The sequence below is a fragment of the Chiroxiphia lanceolata genome, chromosome 6 (genome assembly GCF_009829145.1).
Source record: "Chiroxiphia lanceolata isolate bChiLan1 chromosome 6, bChiLan1.pri, whole genome shotgun sequence".
NCBI classification, from domain to species: domain Eukaryota; kingdom Metazoa; phylum Chordata; class Aves; order Passeriformes; family Pipridae; genus Chiroxiphia; species Chiroxiphia lanceolata.
This window is the reverse complement of record NC_045642.1, coordinates 18,685,246-18,708,508: the sequence shown is the minus strand read 5'-3', so window position 1 is coordinate 18,708,508 and position 23,263 is coordinate 18,685,246. Positions and strand designations below refer to the sequence as shown.

Sequence of the window (23,263 nt, the reverse complement as noted above, 5' to 3'; positions counted from 1 at the left end):
GCCAAACACTGCAGTTTGCTCCAGGACCTTTCAGGGTTCCTCACCCTCCACATCTCATTCATTCTTCTGCCCTTTCAGCAGATAACTATGGGAAACCAGGAGCCACGTTACCCTGCTTTGCTGTTTCTTGGTGGCAGAAAGGTGGGATGGGTCCATCCTGCCAGGATGGAGGGGGAAGTGGACACTAAGGACATTGCTATCCTGCCATGAGTGAAACAGCTTGACCTCAGGGAGAGTCAAAGTTTTCCAGGCTTGCCACCTCACAAAGAGCTGCTGCCACCTCCTTCAGAGCCATGTTATTTTGAGACCCCAAAAAGCTGATGGATCCATCTGTGACTGCCTCTGCCCTCCAGCCATCATTGATGCACAGCAGTTGACACAAAATAGTCTGTTTATGCAGCAGGATTTTCTTTTCCCTGCCCAGACTGTGACCCAGTCATCTGTTGTAAGGGATTTTTGAGAGGGAGACACTGTTTTCTTCTCCTCTCAATGCATCAGCTTGAAAGCCTTGCCAGAATTGTCACTCAGCCTGATGCTCCTGCAACATATGAAGGATGTGCCAGACCCCAGGGGACAGAAACTTGCAGAGTTGAGAGGGAGCAGCTACAACCAGTGTCACAACCCATGCTTGTTCTCAGCTCTGGCCTTGGGAAGATGCTAAAGAATTGTAAGGATTTCCATTTTTCTCCAACCTGGAGGTAAGAAAACCAAAAACATTTTTCCCAAACAACTGCTGCTTCCAGAAGGAATGAAGTCTTCCAAGGACTTGGCTGAAGAAGCAGCAAGGTGAAGATTTATAGTTATGCTTATGTCCTCACCCAGCTAACCTGTTACTACCTCCCTCATCCAGCTTTCCTACTCCTCACTGTAATCTAAAGCTTCTGTCCATTATCTCAACAAATCATAGTTAGAAGCCTAACCACTCAGTCCCATCAGCCTTCTTCCCACAGTGGGGAGAGATGGGTGTCTCCACAGGGGCTGCAGCCACTGCCTGCATAAGCCTCACTCTCTCCTGAGATTTGCTGTTTCTAAACCTAGTGATGCTAAACACCTCCAGAAGACCAGGTCTGGCCAGATCTGCTCTGGCAGAAGCCTGGCAGAGACAGCGTGGCTGGGACACATCTGTGGTTACTCAGATGTGATCCTGTTCATACCCAAAGTTTTGAGCTCTTGCTGCTGCCTTGGAACTGTCCCACAGCTGCAGCTCTCTGCTGAGATGCAGTGAAAGCAAGGCAGAACAGATGTTTTCAAGCTTAACTTGTACAAGGCAGAAATCCTGTCTCTCCCTTTGAACAGTGCTGCCTGGTTTGTTATGGGTCACCGCTGAAATTCTCAGTCCAGGAGTGAAGCTCAGCCACAGGGCTCTGAGGAAAGGTTCAAGCAACAGCTACTTCCTGCAACCCTTGCAAGTGTGGTCTTCTCTTATCCACAGGGTTTTGGCAGAAGCAAAATTTGCAGCCATCTTGGTTTCCTAGGGAAAGCAAGTAGATATGTCTGATCTGCCTCCTCTGCCTTTCCTTGTTTCTCCACATGCTCTGTTGCTGCTGTTATTCAGTTGTTATTCAACTTTGGCCTGAGGAAAGCATCCCCAGATCTCTTGCTCCTTCCATGTGGGAATACATTCAGCTTTCCGTATTCATTTGCTTTTTAGAGGATCTTTTTCCCACCAATTTAATCAATCGGTTTCTGAACACAACATTTATGTTTTGGCCTCAAACATCTCACAGCAAAGAGTTAGCATTTGAACTATGCACAGTGGGGAAAAAAAGTACCCACTTTGACTTATTTGCAGATGATATTGGATTATTTCATTTGGTGCCACCTAGTTGAGAAACAGTGGATGGCAATCATCTTTTCACAGTCTTCGTCATTTCCCATGAGGTGTAATAGTTTTGCTGTAGAAAATATAAAAAATACTCTGTAGTACTCATCTCTGAGCATCCTACCTGCCACTTGCACATTTTCCACTTCCACTATCTCCTGTTTGGAAGAGACAAGGACTGCACTGATGTTCGATGAGCAAACCAAACAGAAGGATCTTAGCCCCATCTCCCCAAGCAAACTTCTGCATGGATAGACCTACAGTGAGGTAGGAAGAGTAGAGCTTAAATTTTCCATGGCCACGGTGCCTACCTGGTTTCTGTATTTCCCAGTCACCAAGTTCCTTCAGTGTAGCTGAAAACTGGAACAAGAGTCAAATTCTCCTTGTGGATTTGCAAGACACACAGATTTACAGAAAAACAGTACTTTAAGAATCATAGAATCATACAATCAACGGGGTTGGAAAAGACTTCCGAGATCATCAAGTCCAACCCTTGATCCACTACCGCCATGGTTACTAGACCATGGCACTAAGTGCCACATCCAGTCGCAGCTTAACAACCTCCAGGGATGGAGAATCCACCACCTCCCTGGGCAGCCCATTCCAATGTCTCATTATTCTCTCTGTAAAAAATTTTTTCCTAATATTCAACCTAAACCTCCCCTGCCAGAGTTTAAGACCATGCCCTCTTGTCCTGCTGCTGGTTGCCTGGGAGAAGAGACCAATGCCCACCTGGCTACAGCCTCCTGTCAGGTAGTTGTAGAGAGTGATGAGGTCTCCCCTGAGCCTCCTCTTCTCCAGGCTAAACAACTCCAGCTCCCTCAGCCCCTCCTCATAGGACTTGTGCTCAAGTCCCTTCACCAGCCTTGTTGCTCTTCTCTGGACCTGCTCCAGCACCTCAATATCCTTCCTGAACTGAGGGGCCCAGAACTGGACACAGTACTCCAAGTGTGGCCTCACCAGCGCTGAGTACAGGGGAAGAATCAATTCCCTGGTCCTGCTGGCCACACTGTTCCTCATACAGGCCAGGATGCCATTGGCCTTCTTGGCCAATGTAACATACAGTAAACATACAGTTTATTTCTGTGGGGTTCAGGAAATGGACGCACACTTAATTGCAGCAAATGCTGTTTTCTTCATTTTAACAATACCAACTGATAACCACGGTGGGCTCACTTTGAGGCAGCCCTGGGCTGGGGCTCTGATGCACCAGTGTCTAAAAATCAGCCCCATTGCTTTCTCAGTGAAAACTACTCTTGCTTTAAAGGCTGAAAACATGCAGGGATCCTCCTCTGGAAGGAAAACAGTGAATTTAAGGACCATCAGATTTCCTTTCCCTTTTGCAAAGCAACAGCAGTATGACATTGTCAAGTATGGACACGAGTGTGTACTAAATAGCAGAACCTGGAAGTGGAGGGTGGTACACTGGAAACACACTGTTCACCTCCCAGGGCCACTTGGTCAATCTGCTGGAGATCTGCAAGTTTATGAAGTAGAAAAGGGCTTAATTATGAGAGTTGAAGAGCTATAGAAGTTACAGCCAAAAAGAAGGATCCTATCTTAGATGTTCCTCTCCCCAAGCAATTTTTTTGCTTTATTTTTAAGTTTTTTGTAAGTAGGCTTTTCCTGGTAGAAATTTATTTGCGAGAATTTTGGATGCACAAAATCTGACAGATCATCTGTAGGACACTATAAGGCACATAACAGGTACCAGGAAAAGCCTACTTACAAATGACTACTCCAGTGTGTGATGAATTCATGAAAGAAGCCAGAAAGGAACACTATCTTTTGATTTAAAAGATAAGTGCCAGGTTAGTTTTGGGGTTTTTTTGCTACTTCAACTATCTATTGTAACTGTTATCAGCATTTCCTGGCCATAGCAGCTACAGGCTTATGAAGGAGTTACTGTGCCTCAAAGAGATTACTGACAAAGATAACACACCTCAAAATAACATGCTTTCCATCGACTCTCATCCAGCTCAAATATTTGCTTCCAGGTCAGCTAAAGGAAAGAGCAGTTGGACAATTGCTCTGATTTCCTGCCAGCACCTCCAGATCCTCAGCTGGGCGCTTGGTGTCACTTCAAGGAGAAAACCAGATGCCAGCAAGGTGGCCTGACCCAGCAGCTGCCACTCAGCAGTGAAAGACTGGAAATAGCAGTACTTGTCTGGGGTAGTTCCTTAACTTTCCTTAAGTTATCAGCTTTTCAAATCCCAAAGAGCCATTTTACTGATGATACTGTTTGATATCTCCTGTTGCCTGGCCTGGTTGCAGCCCGTACCAAGTGCAACCTAAACACCTGGCAGTAATCTCCCTCTCTCCTGGAACCAATCTATCTGTTACCTGGAAGAGCTGTAGCTCTGCTGATGCCTGGATGAGCCCTTCATGAGAGTCCAGCCTACCCTATCCTTTATTCCAGCATTGCCTAACTCAGCTGTGGCCTGGCCATCACAAATGGAAAGCTAAGTGTAGCCTAGCTTCATCCCGTTGTAGCTGTGGATGCTGCCTTATGCCACCTGTAGACTTCCTTAGCCTAGTTTTGCCTAGACAAAAGCCTTCTGCACTTTCACCACAGGCTGGGCTCCACCTGAGCCCCAGACATATGCTCAGCTCATGTCCTGAACATTGTGTTTCCCAGCTTAGCCCCACTGCAGCAAAGCCAAGCTCCAGGGACACCATTAACTTGGCTGCAGTCTGTCCTGCACTTTGCAGCCAGCAGTATCCAAACAGGGGCTCTTCTCCCATTTCTGCACAGTACAGCCAAGCTCACCAGTATCTTTCTACCAGCAGGATTAAAGGGACCTGTCTCTGTCTAACTTCCTGAGGCATTTATGGATTAGTAGACTGTGATGTGGAACAGTTGAGTGCTTATTTTATTCCCAGTGAGAGCAATACACCCAAATGCATCTCTCCAAAACTGGAGGAAAGAACAAATAACTCATTGTTATACACTAAAATTACAGACAAGAACATATGACACAGAATACAAGAGAAAAGGTACATTCAAAAGAGAACTGAAGACTTAAACCCAGCATAAGACTTGAGGACAGCACCTAAGAAATCAAATCTGATGAAGTCCCTAGGCCCAAGGTGGCAAATCAAGTCTGTAAGTCGCTGTCCAGTGCTCTGGACTGGACACTAAGCACCCTGTGGACTGAGATGTTAGAATGGCCTTAAATGAAAAAAAAAAGTAGAATGATTTTATGCCTCTCTTTAAATAATAGTGACGGCAGGTCTGAAACAGCGTCAGGGAAGCCACCGATGATACTTCACGAGGGGAAGAAAACACCAGGATTTCTCCAACCTGCAACTGCAGGTTGACTTTGGGTGTTGCAACCTGGCATTTTTATACACATTTCTTTTTTCAGACTGCGAACAGCCCTTTAAGTAATGCTTAGAGAGTTATGCTGAATTCAAATCTGTCTTGAAAGAGTTGAATTTACTTAGATGACAGTCGTCTTTCGAAAAACTTGCATGAAATTTTCCACTGTCATTACTGGGTCACTAACTGAGGGCCATCATGAGACAGGGAACAGGAAGAGAAGGGCACCTCAGTGGTCAACAACTGAGCAGTTAAAAAGCAGTAAATCCTTCCAGCCTTATACAAGATACTCAGACTGAAAAACTGGGAAGTTAGCTCAGCACAATTCATGTCAATCTCACAACAGTGCCTATTTCACAGCTGGTCAGACCAGTTTTTACAATGCAAATTTAAGTCATGCTTTTCACCAAACTTCAGGAGGGGTCACATCTTCACTACTACACAGTCATATTTCACTGGGAGGATGTGAGGACTATCCCTTTGAAACTGCAAGGGAAATTTTACTTTCACTTATATTAGAGTCTCTCCCAGAACAGGTTATGGATTTTTACCTTTTTTTGGTAAAATGAAACTGGAATTTTGTCAAAGATCAGCACCATGTAGGTCTCATCTAAAAAGCCTGGGAGGTGCAGCAGCCTATTTGTTTCAAAATAGCTTTTAGAGCAAAACTAAAAAACGAGAGCAATTTTCCTAAAAATTTTTATCAAATTGTTTTTTCCCTTTCCACTTAGGTTTTGGTTTGGACTTAAGGGAACTAGAAGAGATTTGACAGAAAACAGGAAACATTTTCATTGAGAATACAATTCACATTTTCATGTGAGCAAAACACACCATTAACAGAAATAGCTGAACAGTCCCCACCACATCACAGGCCTTCATGACTGGACCTCCACTCTCCCAACAAGCACTGGAGCACAAACGGACCCAAATGCTCATATCCAGTGTTTCCAGCAGAACACAGTTACAGGAATAAGTTACAAATAAATACATGTCACATGAGTATTAATTAATTAAATACTACACTAACCAGTACTCAACCGACAGACACTTTAGTCTCTAAATTTCTCCACGTTTCTGAAAGCTAAAGCTCAAGGTCAAGCAGTGGAAGCAGAGAAAACACTCATAAATGCACTCAAAACTTCCTGGGATTGGCAGAAGTGGCATGTGAGTACAGACCCAAGAGAGCTCAGCAGTCTGCTCACGAGTAAATCAATGCCCAGCTCCCGAGGAAGACACTGGCCCTTGAGGTGGGAGCATCCCCAAACATTGTCACTCTGGGTTTGCAGAGGGACCCCGTACGAAACTCATTTTTTTCTGCTAGGTGCTACATCAGAGCTATTGCTGAGTCCTCCGTGCTCTCTCCTGCTCCAAGCCCACGCGGCGGATGGACTCGCTGTATTTCTGTCGTCCCAGATCAATGATGGTTTCAATCTCATCAGCGATGTCCTGGCGGCCGCTCTCTTTCATGGCTGTAATCAGCTTGCTCACACAGTCAGGATCCTCTGAGTTTTGCTGAGCCCATGAGAAAAGCATGCCCAGGATCTGCTTATCAAGGTCGTCTCTGAAGAAAAGAGGAAACACAGAAGTAACCAACACACTCTCCTGATTGGCAACCCAAAGAGACCTGACCTAAGTCCCAGTCCATGACTAGAGCCCCAAAGAAGCCATCCAGACAAACAAAACGCTCAGTGGGCCTGCCTCTTCCCCACCCATCTTACAGAGTTGCAGCTCCTACAACAGCATTTCTCTAAAAAATGTTTTCCTAACGAAAATAACAAATTAAGGCATTCTGCTTTTGAATGTAATTTCCCCACAGGAATAGTAGAACAAATCTAATTCTCTCCTATTGCTCTGGCTTTTTGGTCAGACTGCATGCCCCATGAGGTACCACAAGCTCTTTTTGCATACAGATGATATTCACAATTAAAGCCATAGATCATTGCTCATTGTAAGAGATGGAGTCTGGCCAGGAATCCAGATCACAGAACAAAACAGGAATGCAACTCAGCTGAACTACAGAGCTCATCAGGTTTGTTATTTCCCAATTTTGTTTTTCAAACAAAAAGCTTTGTTTTATAATGGCAAGAGAAAATAATCAGTTCTCCATTATATAAGGCATTATTTTGAGAAGAACCATTAGTCAACTCGTTTTTTATTCAGTGAAACAATTACAGTGTGAAACCTTTCAACCAGCCAAGCATTAATTTATACTATTACACTGCAGAGAGATAGACAGATACATAGATAGATAGAATGCATCACTGTTGATCACTGTTGTCCTATCTTACCTGTTATTGTGCCCTATGCGCTCAATCTGCTGATAGGTCAAGCCCAGGTTGAGGCCAATGGTCTGCCAGTCAGATCCCACACGCCTGGCAATGCTCAGCAGGTTTGCCTGTGTCAGGTAACCAGTCTCAGCATTGCCCAGGTTCAAGGGAGGGAAGGAGAAGCCACACAGGGGACCAGGATTCTCATCGCAGCGGGGTTTCAATTGCTGTGTCACAGAGAAGAGAGAGAAAGAACATACTTTCTTCTACAAATTGTTTTCATAGAGGACAGTGTCTGGCCACTCAGTCTCCATACAGAAACTTCCTTCCTCCTACTGGGGAGAAAGGAAATTCTCGGGGCTGAAGAGTCAGGCTGTAAGAAGTAAGGAGCACTCACACTGGCAATGACCAGCTATGCTCACTGCCTCAGAAAAATATCAAATCATAGTTTTCACATAGCTCACACTGGAAATTTCCTTTCCTGTCTTTACAGAGCAGTTTAGATTGAACCACGTTTCAAAAGTGTGTTTGCCTCAGCAGTAAGGGAGCACTTAGTCTAGATTTGTAGTTGAGGTTGCATGTGACAGAAACGGATGTGAGATCATGGCACGTGATGTGAAGGGAAGCATTCAGCCTACCAAAGTATATATTGTTTTAAGCTTCTCAAAAATCAATTAAATTCCATAAGCAAAAGTTGCCTTTCTCACAATAACGCACAGCCTAGACTTTAAAGCTCACACCAGAATACTTACACTTCATGTCTGTATTCAAATCCAGCATAATTACCTCATCCTAATCCTTTCTTTTTTCCTGCTGCATGAGCTGTGTGACTAAGAAATTTACAAACAAAACAGACACATCCCTTAATTACGGTGAGCTTCCTTGTGTACTACATCCCTCATTCATTCAAAGGATCCGCCCTCTCTGACCACCCATCCAACAAGCCTGTGCTTGGCAGGCAAGATGACAGGAGAGATGGAGACCACTCCTAGCTATTCATGTTTCTCATTTCAGAAGAGCTCACTCACAAGGAGTGGGAAAATCACTACGACCTATTTGGGCAGCTATTTCTTGTAGTCACTCATTGCATCCCTTCTCACAGAGGAAAACAAAATTAGCTGAGCAGGAAGGCCATGTTCCTATCCCACCTAGATTGATTTTTCTGTAGAAGACAACTTACAGGTAGTTTGATGGGCAAAGTAGCAAGCCAGAGGGAGTCTGCTCCTTTCCTCCTCCTGCTGGCATCTTCAGGGATGTTCTCTGGAACTGCCCCTCGGTAGAAGGAGACCTTTGCAAACAGAAAGTATGCAGCGAGGCTCTGATTCAAGCACAGTGGCCAAGCCTGTTGGCACCATGTCTTTTCTGTCTGAATTCAACATTCTCACCTATCCCTAGCCCACAAATTACGTGCAACTGGGAGGAGCACTGAGGTTCTGCTGTAAAGGCTGGACTTACTGCCAACACCCCAAGAATTAACAGCAGGAATGTAAATCCTAAGTGATGAGTGATCCTTCCAGACTACACTTCTTGATTATTCAGGGTTTAGTCAGTGAAATCCAAAACCAGAGAAAAAGGGGAGGAAAAGAGTCATGCACAGCACTCAGATTACTATGAGGAGTATTGTAAAAGCAATGCTGATGGAAGAGGAAACAAAAAGTCCGTGTAACTCATTGCTCACCTGGCCTTTTACAGCTTGGCCTTTCCTGTCCACAGGGGAGGTCACATATACTTCCTTCATGTTCTTCAAGTGGGAATAAAAAATAAATGACAGACGTCCGTCCACACAGTCAGGGCGATCTGTGCAGAGAAGCAGCAAACAGTCAACTTGTGGAGAAAAGTGTGCAGCTTTTCAAGCCTGGCCAACAGCCCATCATCCACTAGCAGCCTCCATGCTACTAACTACTCCTTCTGCTCATGGCTGAAAGAATTGCAACCTTCCCTTCCTCACTGAGTGACACAGGAAAGCAGAAAACACTGACTGTAGAGAAAGCAGGCCCTACAAGTGAAAAAGGAGAATGGACACAAGGCAGAGATAAAGTTCAAGAACGGAAGGCAAGGCAGGATGACACATGGAGTTAAGTCCATCCTTGGTGCTTCCTTCCCATCTCGGTCCATACTATCCCTTGGAGGGCAGAATCAGCTGCAATAGCACCTTTTAATGCACAAAAAAAGGTCACCCATCTCATCACCATTTATACAGGGGTGCAGAGTAGAGCTAAAGGAAAAAAATATAATCAGGTACAACATTCATATATGTAATTAGCTGGAAATTAAGAGTCCAGCCTAAATCAAGATAGAGGGACAGACTCTGGCCTCATGAACTCCACTGAAAGTCCAGTGCACTTTTAAGTTGTGTTTACTTTACACCAATGAAACTGAGCTCCATGTTCGAGTTTTGCAGAAAATGGCTCATTTTGCAGCTGGAACAGGTCCAGCCACATTGGGACATAAAACATCATCTTGAGTTTTTGTCCTGCTCCCTCTTTCCTTCTCTTCTAGTGGCTCCAACAGCAGGAATTATCTGTTCTGGATTATTTCAGAAATATCTTCTCAAAAAAACCCCAACTTTATATGTGTTCTCAGAAATGGGCAACATTAATTAGATCACCATGGGCATCCCAGTGTGGTGTCTAAGATGCCAGGAAAAGGGCATAGCTGGCTGCAGAAGCAGATCAGTCATAAAATAAACACATTTAGCTATTGCCCTCTGCAGGTTTACAAGAGCATAAGAGGAAATGAAAGTCTGCAAACAGTATTTTCATAGGGAAAAGTAGACACAAAAGATGGGTGACCAGAGAATACGACAAAATCATGGGTTGGCTGCTGTGAGTAGTGGTCCAACTGGAGACAGAGAGGAATGTCATGGATGAGTACAGCCCCCAGCAGAAACATGCCTGGGGCCAGAGAAGCACAAGAGGTAGGGAGCAGCAGAATGAGCCCAGTACTGCCATACCCATATCAATGCTGATGCCTCGCTCAAAAGCTGCAAAAAATTGCTCTCCCTCAAACATCTCCACCATGTCAGATGGCTCCGGTCCGTGATAGCGGTTCTGCAGCCTCTCCAGCACTGGGTCAACCTGACAAGGATGACAACACAGGACACCGTGTTTGGTCTGAAGCACGTCTGTTCCCTGGCCCATGTCCCTACACTCTTGATATTCCTCTCACTCACCTTTAACCAGAAAAGACCATTTCACATGAGAAGGATGTAAACAAATGAACAAACACCCTCCCCCTGCTATCCCTGGTACATTCACTACAGACAAAGAAGTGGTGCTCTGAGTTTTGTGCCTTTTGTGCCTCCTCTCAAATAAAAACCAGACAAGTCTATGTGGACTAACAAAGATAGGCAATTCCAAAGATGCCTTTAAAATAAGCATTTTCAGCAATGTATCTTTTTTAACAGGTCAGTAACCTTCAAAGACAGGGAGGGATTTACTTGCTACCATGTCCCCCTCACAGTATACCATTAAAAGACATTTTCTCTGCAAAAAGACACGTGTTACAACAGCTCATACAATACACCAGAGCTCATTTTGGCTTTGCAGTCTGTGATCACAGTGGCAGATTTGGGGTGTCAGAGGCAGTGCAAGAGTTAGCTTGGGCCCAAAGTGTCTAGTCTTCCTTCTATTTTTAAAAGTAAACCTCTCTCACCCCATGACCACCCCTAGCAGGAATACAGACACACCCAAACCAGGATCTCACTCAGTGTCATTGCTGCCTCCTGTGGAGATAATTTTAGCCCAGAACCCAAGATATAAAGAATCCTTGCAGATGCTTGTGTCCATGGGTCATTTCAATATAAAACAAATTAAGAGAAGAAGCAATCAGATCAGAGGATTATGCAGAGCTGGATATGCAGCCCAGTACTGGCAGCCTGATAACACAACCCCCACCTCACCAAACGGCAGTGCCTGTCAAGGTACACGCTCCACAAACACTCTTTGCTAACATCTGAAGCAACACTGCTCAGGGCTGATACCCCTAGAGCAGAGGCAGCAGAAGAGAATGCATGAGTGCTTCCCATCTCCTTCCCTACAAAGTCAGCCTGATTAGCTCAAACTCATAGCATAAACTAACCTGATGTTGCACTGAAGTAGGTTAAGGAGGGGTCGTATGTTCTGTCCACTGCTTGAACTGTAAACATCAAGGAACAATGGGAGGAGTACCATTTCTAACCACTCCAGATGACATCAAAGCACTGCTGCTGCCCACACCACTAGCCCAGACAAGTAACGTGTAAGCTTTAACTTTGACTTAAGTTTAAGCCAACATGTTTTGCCTCATGTTTGCTGGATGCTAACAGCATATACATGGCCAGTAACTTTGGCTTGGTGGATTTTAGCAGCCCAGTCCTCAGGGTAGGAAATCAATGCATGGCATGTGCCACTGCATAGAATGAGGTTTCCTTCTTCCCCCAGCTCCCTGTGAGTCAGTATCACACCAACTGTGTGGTGACAGCACACTCCAGCCATGACTCTGGGACAGTAAACAGGACCATTTGGTGCACTGCTGCCCTTATATCCTATAAATGGAGGCCCAGGAAGCTCAGGAACAAGGCAATGGAACACCGATCAGACCTTGTGCTTGGGGACACATTGTAGCAGGACTTGCTCGGGGTCCCTCTTCCTCTGCAGCGCAATGAAGTTCACCTGGTACAGACGCAGCCGCTCATAGACCTTCTTGGCAATGCCTTCAATGCAGGTCTTGGTGGTGTACCACAGCCAGTACCTGGCAGACAAGGAATTAAGAAACAGGAGGGATCCCATCCAGATAGAAACACCAGTGTCATACCCACAAGATTTTAAAATATGATGGGTAGAGACAAAGTGCTAAACTGGGCCTGACTTGCGAAGAGAAAAGGGAACAGATAGGGTTAATGGCATGACTTCTGGTCAGAGTGTGGGAAAAGCAAGGCAGATGAACATCCCATCTTTTCCTCAGGACTAATCCTGCACTTACCAGGAGAAGTGAGTGACTTCAAACATCACATAAATATGAGTGAATTTCAGCACCACCTGACTGGTAATGTCATCCCAGGTTTGGGCCTCCAGGTCACCATGGAGAAGACGCAGCCTTAACTGATCCAAATTTAGCCCTAAAGACAACAACAATCAAGAGATACTATAGGCAGTAGAAGCCTTTATTCATTGCTTTACAAATCCAGACACGGGTTTGGGTGATTTACTTTTTAAAAGCATCAAATTAAGGCTCATGGCCTTCAACATTCAGGACTTAACTTTGCTCAAAGAAAAGCAGCAATAAAAGGACTATGCTAACCCAATGCTTCAAGGATATTCTGGCAAAATAGGCAGACTTAAAACAATAGTGTGCCAATTTCCACCAACAGATTCATTTGACAATTCTCAACACCAAAATCTAATTAAGTTCCATCTCTTTCTAATGTACATCCCACAGACTTTCCAATCCTGATGCACTTCAGACATACAAATACCAAGTAGTGTTATAACAAAGACCGTATCACACCCAAAAAAATTTTACTTCTTCACAAGAAAGCCAGGAAAGATCAAAGAAAGTAGGAATTAGGAGACACGTGGTACTCAGCAAACAGAAGAATTCCTGGCACAACTGAGGCTTTTTTACTTTTTTAGCAGTATTGAGAGTGGGATATGGCTTAGCATATCATCATACAGCTTTAACTGCAGTGGCTCAGCACCTGAGTCATGAGCAAGGAAAAGAGAAGGCAGACCCCTGGAGGCAGCATCTTCATTTCCTGTTTCAAGCTATTCCCAATCATGATTCAAAGCCCTTTCACCAAGCATCTCCTCGGTTGGCAGGAGTGACTCTCTAATCCACCATACTGAAACCAGCAGTCTAAATACACATGCGTTTTGACAGAGAAATCCATTTGCCAAGGCCATTCTCCCACCTTGTCTCGTCTGTGAAGCCCAGCACTGATCTGATGGATCTGAACTACCTTCAGCTCCCACCACCCTATATGACCACTCACTCAGCAGAGAGATTTTGCTGTTCCTGCAGGAAAAGCAAGCTTTATTATCAACAGGAGAGGCAAACAAAATTCTCAGCTTGCCATTTGTGGTTTTCCACATATGGCATTTCTCTTTGCCAGTTTTAGGAATGAACTAACCTGTGACTCCGGGTGGGAGGGGCAGCTGAATTGTCACTGGATTGAGAAAATCCACCAGGGAGTCCTGGGAGAGGCAGAGCAGGGGACTGGCTCTGCACCCTGCATTGGCTGTGATTTCGTCTATCACTTCTGCAGGGACCTCCAGCACCTGGACACGGCAGACAGCACAGTGAGCAGAGCAGTCAGACACCAAATTCCCACATTGCTCCCCCAGCACCCAGCAGGCAAATGCAGCTCTTGCCTCAGGACCCAGTGAGAAGTAGAAGCACAGTGAACTTTGGCTGAAGTCTGGCAACCTGCAAGCTGGGACAGACCAAGATATTACAATAGCATTTAGCACTATCTGGTAACTATAGAGAACAATTAATTTTAGCGGGGTGGCTTCAGAATTAGATCCACATTAGATTTCCCCCCACCCAAGTCTCACTGAGCTGTTTTGCCAAGCTCAGTTTTGCAAGGGAAAAAGAGGCAAAATCTCCTTGTGTTCCCTTTATAGCAGCTACCTGCTGGTCTGCTGGAGACCCCACAGGGCAGCTTGCAGTATGGCCCATTTTGCAGGCAGAGAAGTTAAGAAAGAAGGTGATCTGAGATGGGTCAGCCCACGAAGCACCCATGTCAGATAGGAACTACCCTAGGGCAGACATCTCGAGTTCAGTTCCTGTACTTGGCATGGGACAACAGCTGCACCACAGCTTACCAAAGGCTGTTTTTCAAAGCATGCATACCTGCATCTTGACCCTGCGAGGCTCTTCGGTGACTCCAGGAGGAAAGATCACTTTGATGGCTGGATCCACACTGGAAAAGAGCAATGTCCCCTCTGCTGGCACTTCGCATTCATCTTGCACAGGTCGACCCACAACAAGGAACCAAGAGAAGTGAAGGACCCTACAGTGAGCCATCTGTAACAGAAGGCAGGGAAGAAAATATATAGGCATATAATTTAATACAATAAAGGCAGGAAAATAAGGACCAGTATCAGCCGAGCAGATGAAAGCACTAGAACAGGGATGAAGCATGGCAGGCTGCAACTCACCACCTTCAGCAGATACACCTCCATGAGAGAGGAAACCTGGAGCTGAAATCTACTCCAATTTATAGCAGCTGGTCAAAATGCAGCTCATGAGATGTTTCAAATGGGCTCACTCTTGGCTGGGCAAAACCAAAGAGCAACAATGTGTGTCACTGGTCATTTCAATCTGCTCACCGTTAATCCTCTCTTCTGCTCCACTCTTGTTCTCAGATCACTCCAGCTCTGCCCACTGAAGGTCCGAACTACCACCTCATGCTTGTGAAGCATTCGAGGATAGACAAATGGCATCCAGATCTGCACCTCCTGGCAAAAAAGCATTGCTGTGAGACACCAATAGAAAGGATAAAACCAAGCCCAGCTCTGCTTCCTGTGCAAACAAGAAGGGGGAAGGTGACACACAACCTGTATGCAGGGAGTGCAGGAAGGAATCTGCTCTACCCTGCAGTCTCTGGGGAGGTGACAGATGTTGGATTCGCTATGGAGTGGGACAGCAGGAAAAGTTCAGCAGCTGCTGGGCAGAAAGGGCAAAGCAACTTCTCCAGTGAGCTGCTTGTTAGCCATGATGGGGCTAGGGGTGTAACTACCTGCCAACTTGAATGAAAACCACACAATCAGACTTTTATAGAAGGATGCAAACCATTCTCTTTGCAAGCTAAGGCCAGATGCTGGAACAGCACTTATCCTCTGGCACAGCAGGAGGGTTGTGAGTGAGAAAGGTTACAGCTCAGCTGAATTAAAAGCAGTGGGGAAGGCAAAGGCACCAGGCCAGCACAGCTCCAGAGAAGCTGGCTGTGTCCTTTCTGAGTCTTTGCGGTGGGACTTCTTTGAAAGGCAGTCCTGCAGATATTTAAAAGCAGCAGTTATGGGGGTAGCTGTCTCAAAAGTCCCAAAAGGCTCTCTCGGAAGACTCTGATGAGCTACTGCAAAGGCAGACTTATCAGGAGGTGACCTAAATGTGTCCTCACCTGCTGGAATTTGACCCCATGAGGCTGCAGCTCCAGGACCCAACTCAGCAAGACATCATGGTGTCTAAGCTTTACCCACTGAGGGTCCGGTTTGAGGACTCGGAAGTGGATCCGGAGAGGATCAGAGACAGCCCCCACTGGAAAGCAGAAACGGATGTCACAGGGCAGGACCACTTTGCAGCCTTCGGAGGTGACAGGAAAGCTTTTGGAAGAAATGCATGAATGTATGACACTGTGCAATGACTTCAGTCCTCCAAAAATCAACAGAAGAATCTCATACTTATGTTTGGCCTGCTGAGGCTATAAGCCTATACATTCCTGTAGTGCAATCCCCACCTTGCACCAATCTTGTCTGGGACCTTGTAATACCACAGTAATATAAGTTCTTCATAACAGAGGCTTACCTGTGCTGTCTTAATCTACAGAAGAGTTTTCTTAGCCCTCTAGCACTGGATTCACCTGAGGCAATAAGAAGGTTTGGGTAGGAGGAGAAGACAGGTTACTTGAACCAGGGTAGACAAAAAAGGCTGAACAGTTTTGGCTTAATCCTAATCTGACAGAAGCCACTAATGGAACCCTGCTCACACTGCAGCGGGCTCCAGATCAAGCAGCAGTAAGAGGATGGCAAGAGGTCTAGAGGTCCCAAGACAAGGAAATGCTGACTCTCCCCCCAGGAAACTCAGAAGCAGAGGGAATCATAAAATATTTCAATCTACCAGCCCTGCAGCTCTCAGGGCCATGTTTGCCTCGGGCCACCTCTGGGAATCAGTGACTGCTCTTGTGAACATGAGCACCATTGGGAAACCCTGCTCAGATTCCTGCTTATTCATCACCTTCATCTTGAACAAAGAGCTGCTCCCCTGCAGCCTGTGAATCCCAGGAAAGCAGAAGGTAACTGCATAGCAGAATGACCTCTTACTGCTCTTTGAGCTTCCAGCATAAGCCACCACAGCCTTAGGGCCGTGCAGCAAGCCCAAGAACGGGTGCTCACCTCTGCTAAAAAGGCTGGACCTCTTTAGGGACCTCTCCTGATTCATTTCCTGTGAATCCCATTTTCACTTCCACAATTAAACCTTATTGAGAAAGCCAAATTCCAGGGACAACTGAGCCCTTCAGACCAGGCTTGGGCTCATAAAAACATAACTAGTACTGTCTGTATCCTTACAACCTAATAATTATTCCAGACAAATAAAGGCTGATCTGATTCCCCCCCGCTTGCCTTCTCTAATCCAAACCCATCTACACCATGCTGGGCTGAGTGAGGGAACAGCTGGGCTGAACACATAGCAGCAGAAGCCTTGCGATTACCAGCCTGCAGAGATGGTTCAGTTTCTCCTAAGGGATTGCCATGGAGGTCCACAAATGGCAAGGCCTGGATCTCAGCAGGGATGGCACGGAGGCAGTTGTTCTGCAGATCAAGTCTGGACAAGTTGGGCAGGCTGGCAAGCGAGGCAGGGACCGTCACCAGGAAATTGCTGTGGAGATGCAGCTCACGCAGAGACTTCAAATTGGCTGCAGGTTAGAACAAGAACAAGAAGTTGTTAATTGTGTCACACATCAGTTCTAACCCCCCCTTCCTCATCCCATGTAAACACACATATAATGAGGGAAAAGTACAAAAGCCCAGCATCTCTATAGCTCACATAATAAAGGGATGCAGGGAATTAGCTGAGAGGCAACACAACCTCCTCTGTCCTCTGCTTTTCAGCATCCAGCTATGAGTGTGGATGTAAGATACTTCTGTGACAGCATCAATAACAACCTTGGGCACAAAGTAATAGAGGATCCAAGAGCAGCAGAAGTCAGAGCCCAGTTCCATGGACTTGTCCGCACCGTACACTGTGATTTCAAGCCCAGATTTGTATCCCATCAAACCCCAGCTCTTCTGTTTCCAGTCCTGGGTGCTACCCAAAACCAGCCAGGCCAGACTGTAAATTGTATTGAGATCTTAGCCATGTTGCTGATCCACAGGAACAGAAAGTGTGGTCCAGAGAGTCATTAATGCTCAAAGGGACTGACTGAACCAAGCATGTTTCTTCCAGATATCCCTTTCATTTGGCTCCAGCAGGCTAACAGCTCTGGGGACAGAGACCGAGGACCTCAGAAGGTCCTAGGCTGTACCAAAAGCTTGGCAAGCCCATGTCTTCTTTTCCCCTATAAAATACATACCTAAGGAGTCTGGGATGCTCGATAAACAATTCCCAGAGAGAACCAGCTCTTTGCAGTTGTGCAGATTCCCAATTTCTTCAGGGAGCAATTGCAAAACATTTTCTGAAAGATCCAGGGTCTGCAGCATTGACAGCTCCCCAATGCTCTGAGGTAAGTCCGCCAGCTGATTTTTCATAGCAGAGAAGAAAGTCAGCTTGCTAAGACAGCCAAAGTCCTCGGGAAGTGCCACCAGGCTGTTGTGGCTCACCAGGAGCACACGGAGGCTGGGGAGGTGGAGAATGGAGCTCGGCAAGGTGGAGAGTCTGTTGAAGCTGAGATCCAGGTGGGTGAGACACTTCAGCTTCCCAAAGTCTTGTGGCAAGCTCGTCAGGGAGCCATGCTGACAGGAACCAAACTTATCTCTAGCATGGCCTCCTGGGTGTGGAGGGAAGTAGAAGAAGAGGTCAGTATGCTACAGGGACACCACACCAGCCTCACATGAGACTCCTTAGCGCAGAGACTCATGAGATGGGGAATTACTGATCACAGTGAGCAACACTGATTACACAGTACTCAGAGAAGTGAGTCTTCTGCTTCATGCCTCAGTTTTCTGATCAGTGAAAAGTGCAATGGTAAAAATCTGTTATGAAATCTAGAAGCCACAGTGAACCAGTACAGCTCTGCTAAACACATCTGGAGTCAAAGCTCAGAACTAGCCAGGACACCCCACACATCTACTGCCCTTCAGCAAGGTGACCCGTATACCTCCAAGCCTCCTACTCTCCTTCCCCACCTCTTCTTCACCAGCATCAGCAGCCAACACACAACACTTTATGGATTAGGACATAGTCCTTCCCCTCAAGGCTTTGTCCATGCTGCCAAGAAACAAACAGCCCTGAGGATCGAAATCTGCCCTTGCAAGAGTGGAGGGCAGACATGGCAAAAGCAGTGAAAATGGAGGAGGGGAAAGTAGGTGATTCAGTTTTGTGTAGGCCAGACAGCACAGAGAAAGAAGGATACAAGTTCTCCACCCCAGCTTGTGACACTCAAATTGGAGAAGGGCTGCACCCATGGAAAATAAGTTGAGCAAACAAAAGGAAACTTCTCTGTTTGTTCATTGTTTCCTACTCCCCCTCTCCTGTTCACTATTTGTATCCACATACAGCAGAGGGCACCAAACACTTTTTATGCTGCATAATGGTGCAAAATTAAACAACCAAACTATCAGACACATTTCACTTTGTACATATGAAACTCTTACTGAATTATTTTATTGCACTTCAGGATGCTCAGGATGTGCGTACATCTCACTAAACAGGACTAATATCATCACCTTACTAAAGATGGAAAAGAATTTCAAATTATTCACATGAGAAATCTGTGGCAGATATAGAAACGAACCTCAATCTTTTCAGTTTTCAGCTAGAACCCTGAATTCTGGCCACAAACTCCCTCTTTTTTCTCTCATTTATTTTTAAAATTCCACCTCCCAAAGAGCAAATGATTCAGTCTGATAAAGAAATTATACCACTCGTATTGAGATCCTCCCACAATAAAGAGATGAGAAAGTTCAAATAATGATCTAATACTTATAGCTCTAACAGTTATTACACTTTGCCAAATTACATGCATGCCCTGAGTCATACTTTAGATAAAATGTTGATCAACCTCTTCTGGTCTGTCTTGAACTCTGCTAAACGTACAGTTATTGGCAGTAAGCAAAGATTTAAGAATGGATTGATTCAGATGGAAATGCAGAAAAGACAGTTTATTATACGTCCAAAAATTAAAGAGGGGCTGAACATTGACCAAAAAATCCAGCACCTTTCAATCCCCCTCTTCTTGAATAACTGCAAAAAATGCTCTTAAAGAGAGTGATTAGAGAAAATTCTGCAGTATCAACTCAACCAGACTCAAAAAACTGATCCCCAGGTAGCTGTAGAAACAAAGTAAGGAAATAAGAGTCTAGAAGCTGTATCTTGTTGAAATCTGCATGCAGCTCTGAGTAAGGCTAAGAGCCAAAGCTGAGGTAAGGGACACTGGAACAAAACACTTTCAAGGGCAGTTCGTCCTGCAGATATAGAGAGAAGAATTAACAGAAAATCTGAGCCTAGAAAAGTTGGATGGTGACAGGCCAATTTACCTTTCAGCACCAGGGATTTCAGGTGCTGCAGATGAGGAAGGCTGTCCAGCGTGGTGCCAATGAGGCAATCGTTGCTGCTGAGACGAAGGAACTCGACCTGGACCACCTCTTCCCGTTGCTCCTTCAACAGCTGGAGGAAATGGCAGCAGCCATCAGGATAAACATCCAGGTTCAGTCTGTTGCCTGCAAGGCAGGGGCCAGCAAGCGCAGGAGCCCCCGAAGCCCCCTCCACACACTTGTCCCAGAGGCTCAGCAGCTCTACCGTCTTCTGCATCTCCTCCATGGGGTCTGGACATGCTCTGACTTGCCAGGCAGGCAGGAACCAGCGGCACCACAAGGCAGCGGGGACAAGGAGGAGGAGGAAAGATGGCGCTGAAAGAGAACACAAGTGCACCGTGAATGCCTCCTGCCCCAGCCCAGAGTGGCTGGAAACAGTTTATAATCACAGCAAAAGGGCAAGAAGGATTACATGCATGTTACTGAAAGCTTTGCGGGCAGAGAGCACAGAAATTCAGGGTGACAGATGCCACAGAGGCTTCTCCTCCTAGGGAAAACCTCAGATGTTTCCAGCCAACATCTCAGCAAGGAATGGAGCAATTACCCACCATCAGAATAAATAGTAATATTAACTTTAAAAGATATAAATGTAAATGCCTATTCCTTATGCAGATTTCGAAGTGCCTTAGTGGGAAGCTTTACAAGTGGAGAAGAAAACTGGGACAGGGAGAGCTGAGCCAGAAGCAAAGCCCAGGGACAGCTCACAGACCGTGATGGGTCCTCATTGAACCCAGTTGTGAAACTGAGTGCCAATGGGATAGAAGTGAGAGGGCAAAGGGCAGCAGAGCAAACATGTCAGGGCCAGGGACGGGGTTAGAAAAGGCACATCCATGACACAGGAGCACTGGACTGTGCAGTCAGACTGGGCTCTTGTAGAAGTGCAAACCAGGCACAGAGCTGTGGCCAGCTAGTTACCAGCTAGTCCCTGTTTCTTCCCCTCAGCATCCTCCACAGACAAAGGGAAAGGGAAAAAGTAGATATCACATAGTGCATGCTGAGAAGGATTCGAACCTGGAGGAGCAGAGGTACAAAATTTGAACAAATTAATTACTCCTCTGCTTTCTTAGTGTGAAGAACCCTTCATCCATCTAGGACTTCTAAAAGAAGACACTATCACCATAGCACACAGGTAGTTAAAAGATGAGCAGAGGCACTACACTTGCTTTTACACCAGTAGTCACATACTTCCAAGGACCTTGTTTCCTGCTCTTTCCACTTCCTTTATCTTTTTCAACTCCTCCTGAGCTTGGCAATTAAACTAGCTTATGATGTGAATATCAAGAGCTCTTTGTAAACTCTATCATGGATCAAATAGGTGAATAAAAGTTTGAGTGAGTGATGCAGAACTAGAACAAACTTGGCTCTTACTTTCAAGGCCAGCAGAAACAAGTTAATGCCCCAGCAACACCCTGAGGAGCAGTGTTTTTACTGTTAACCTGTGGGACATGGCAGGACTGATGTTCCCAAGGCACAGGTTGGTGGCGATGTCACACCCGTCACACCCATCTCCCTGAAAGGGCAGGAATGTAATGACAAGAACAGGAAGCAGAGCCCAGAGGCAGCTCAAAAACTGCAACAGGTCCTCATAGAACCCCGTCGTGAAACCAAGTGTCAGTGGGATAAAAGTGAAACTGCTGCTTTAGTATAAAGGTGAGCATTTCTTACAAAAAAGGCTGTATACAACACAACCGTAAGAAAAAAGATCATCTGCTATAGCTTTGTAAATCTGTTGATGGTGAAGGAACCGAAGGGGAGCTCCGCACTGCCCAGGCTGGAAAGGCTTGGAGGCCACAGAGGCAGCTCAGGCTGTTCCCCCTTACGCTGGTCTGTATATCCTGTGCACAGGCAGGCACAGACACACCGACACACAGACCCGCACACGGACACACAAACCTGCACATGGACACACCCCCGCACACGGACACACACACACACGGGTCTCGGACTGTCCACACATGCCCTGCCCCTGGCCCCACGCCACCCCACATCCCGCCGTCCCGACCCGCGGCAGCAGCTCCAGCCGGCCCCCCCGCGCACCGTGTCCTGCCGAGCACGGCCCCACTTGTCTCACTCCTCCGGCCCCTGGCCCTCAACAAGCGCGTCTGGGCACAGCTCGGCTGGGCAGGGCTCGGCTGGGCTGGGCTCTGCCCGGCACTTCCTGCAAAGTTCTCGGGAGCCGCGCTGCCGGGGTGGGACGGGGCGGGGAGGTGCCAAAGCCGGCGGGACGGAGGGCTGGTGGCCCTGGGCATCCTCAGGGCCAGGCGTTCGGCCGCCACGGCAATATCACGAAAGGAGATTTTCCTGACACGGCCACGGCACCGCGGCCGGTCCCGGTGCGGCTCCCCTGGGCTCCAAGGGAGCGGGAGGCACGGGCAGCTCCGGGTGTTGTGCTCACTCGCTGCACCAGGGAGAGAAACGGAGCGGGGGCTGCGAGCCCAGGAGGGCGCAGGGCTGGGGGCTGCCGAGCCAGCCCTCATCCCACCCGGAGGGCACCTGCCTGAAGCCGCTTTGTCGCTGCGTTCGGTCTGTCGAGGCCCCTCGGCGTGTGTGCTGCTCCCCGTGTCGCCCCGAGGGGCGAGGCCACGGCGAGTCCCGGCTGGTGCCCCGGTGCTGCTGCCCTGCGAGAAGCACCCCTTGCTCAAAGCTCTCCCTACAGCGCCCTGAAAGGAGGTTGTAGCCGGGGGAGGGGGGGGAGGACAGCCTCTTCTCCCAGGCAACCAGTGACAGGACAAGAGGACATGGTCTCCATCTGTGCCAGGGGAGGTTTAGGCTGGACATTAGGAAGAATTTCTTCACTTGAAAGGGTGGTTAAGCATTGGAATGGGCTGCCCAGGGAGGTGGTGGAGTCACCGTCTCTGGAAGTGTTTAAGGAGAGAGTGAACTTGGCACTTAGTGCCATGGTCTAGTTGACAAGGTTGTGTTTGCTCATAGGTTGGACTTGATGATCTCAGAGGTCTTTTCCAACCTAATTGATTTGTCCTGTCAACTAGTTGCCTGGGAGAAGAGGCTGACCCCCACCAGGCAGTTGTAGAGAGTGATAAGGTCTCCCTGACCCTCCTTTTCTCCAGGTTAAACAACTGTAGCTCCCTCAGCTGCTCCTCATAGGACTTGTGCTCCAGGCCCTTCACCAGCTCCATTGCCCTTCTCTGGACTCGCTCCAGCACCTCAGTGCCCTTATGGAAGTGAGAGGCCCAGAACTGGGCACAGCACTTGAGGAGTGGCCTCACCAGTGCTGAGTACAGGGGAACAATTACTTCCCTTGTCCTACTGGCTGCTCCAAGATCATCGAGTCCAACCATTGACCAAACACCACCATGACAATTAAACCACAGCACTAAGTGCCACATCCAGTTGTTCCTTCAAGACCTCTGGAAACTGAGACCCCACCACCTCCCTGGGC

At 46.9% G+C, this 23,263-nt stretch overlaps 1 protein-coding gene across 1 annotated transcript; it reads right to left on the bottom strand.

Annotated features, from left to right (window-relative positions):
* Positions 1-4,672: 4,672 nt before the first annotated feature.
* PIDD1 (p53-induced death domain protein 1) lies at positions 4,673-22,127 on the bottom strand. Its single transcript, XM_032691523.1, is given in 17 exon segments — positions 4,673-6,503; positions 6,506-6,705; positions 7,433-7,638; positions 8,592-8,699; positions 9,090-9,208; positions 10,365-10,488; positions 11,992-12,142; positions 12,374-12,509; positions 13,521-13,668; positions 14,246-14,419; positions 14,725-14,853; positions 15,516-15,717; positions 15,920-15,974; positions 16,824-17,027; positions 17,685-18,098; positions 19,807-20,178; positions 21,935-22,127. Coding segments are annotated over 17 exon segments (2,955 nt in total). The 5' UTR covers positions 22,113-22,127; the 3' UTR covers positions 4,673-6,468.
* Between the last annotated feature and the right edge of the window lie 1,136 nt (positions 22,128-23,263).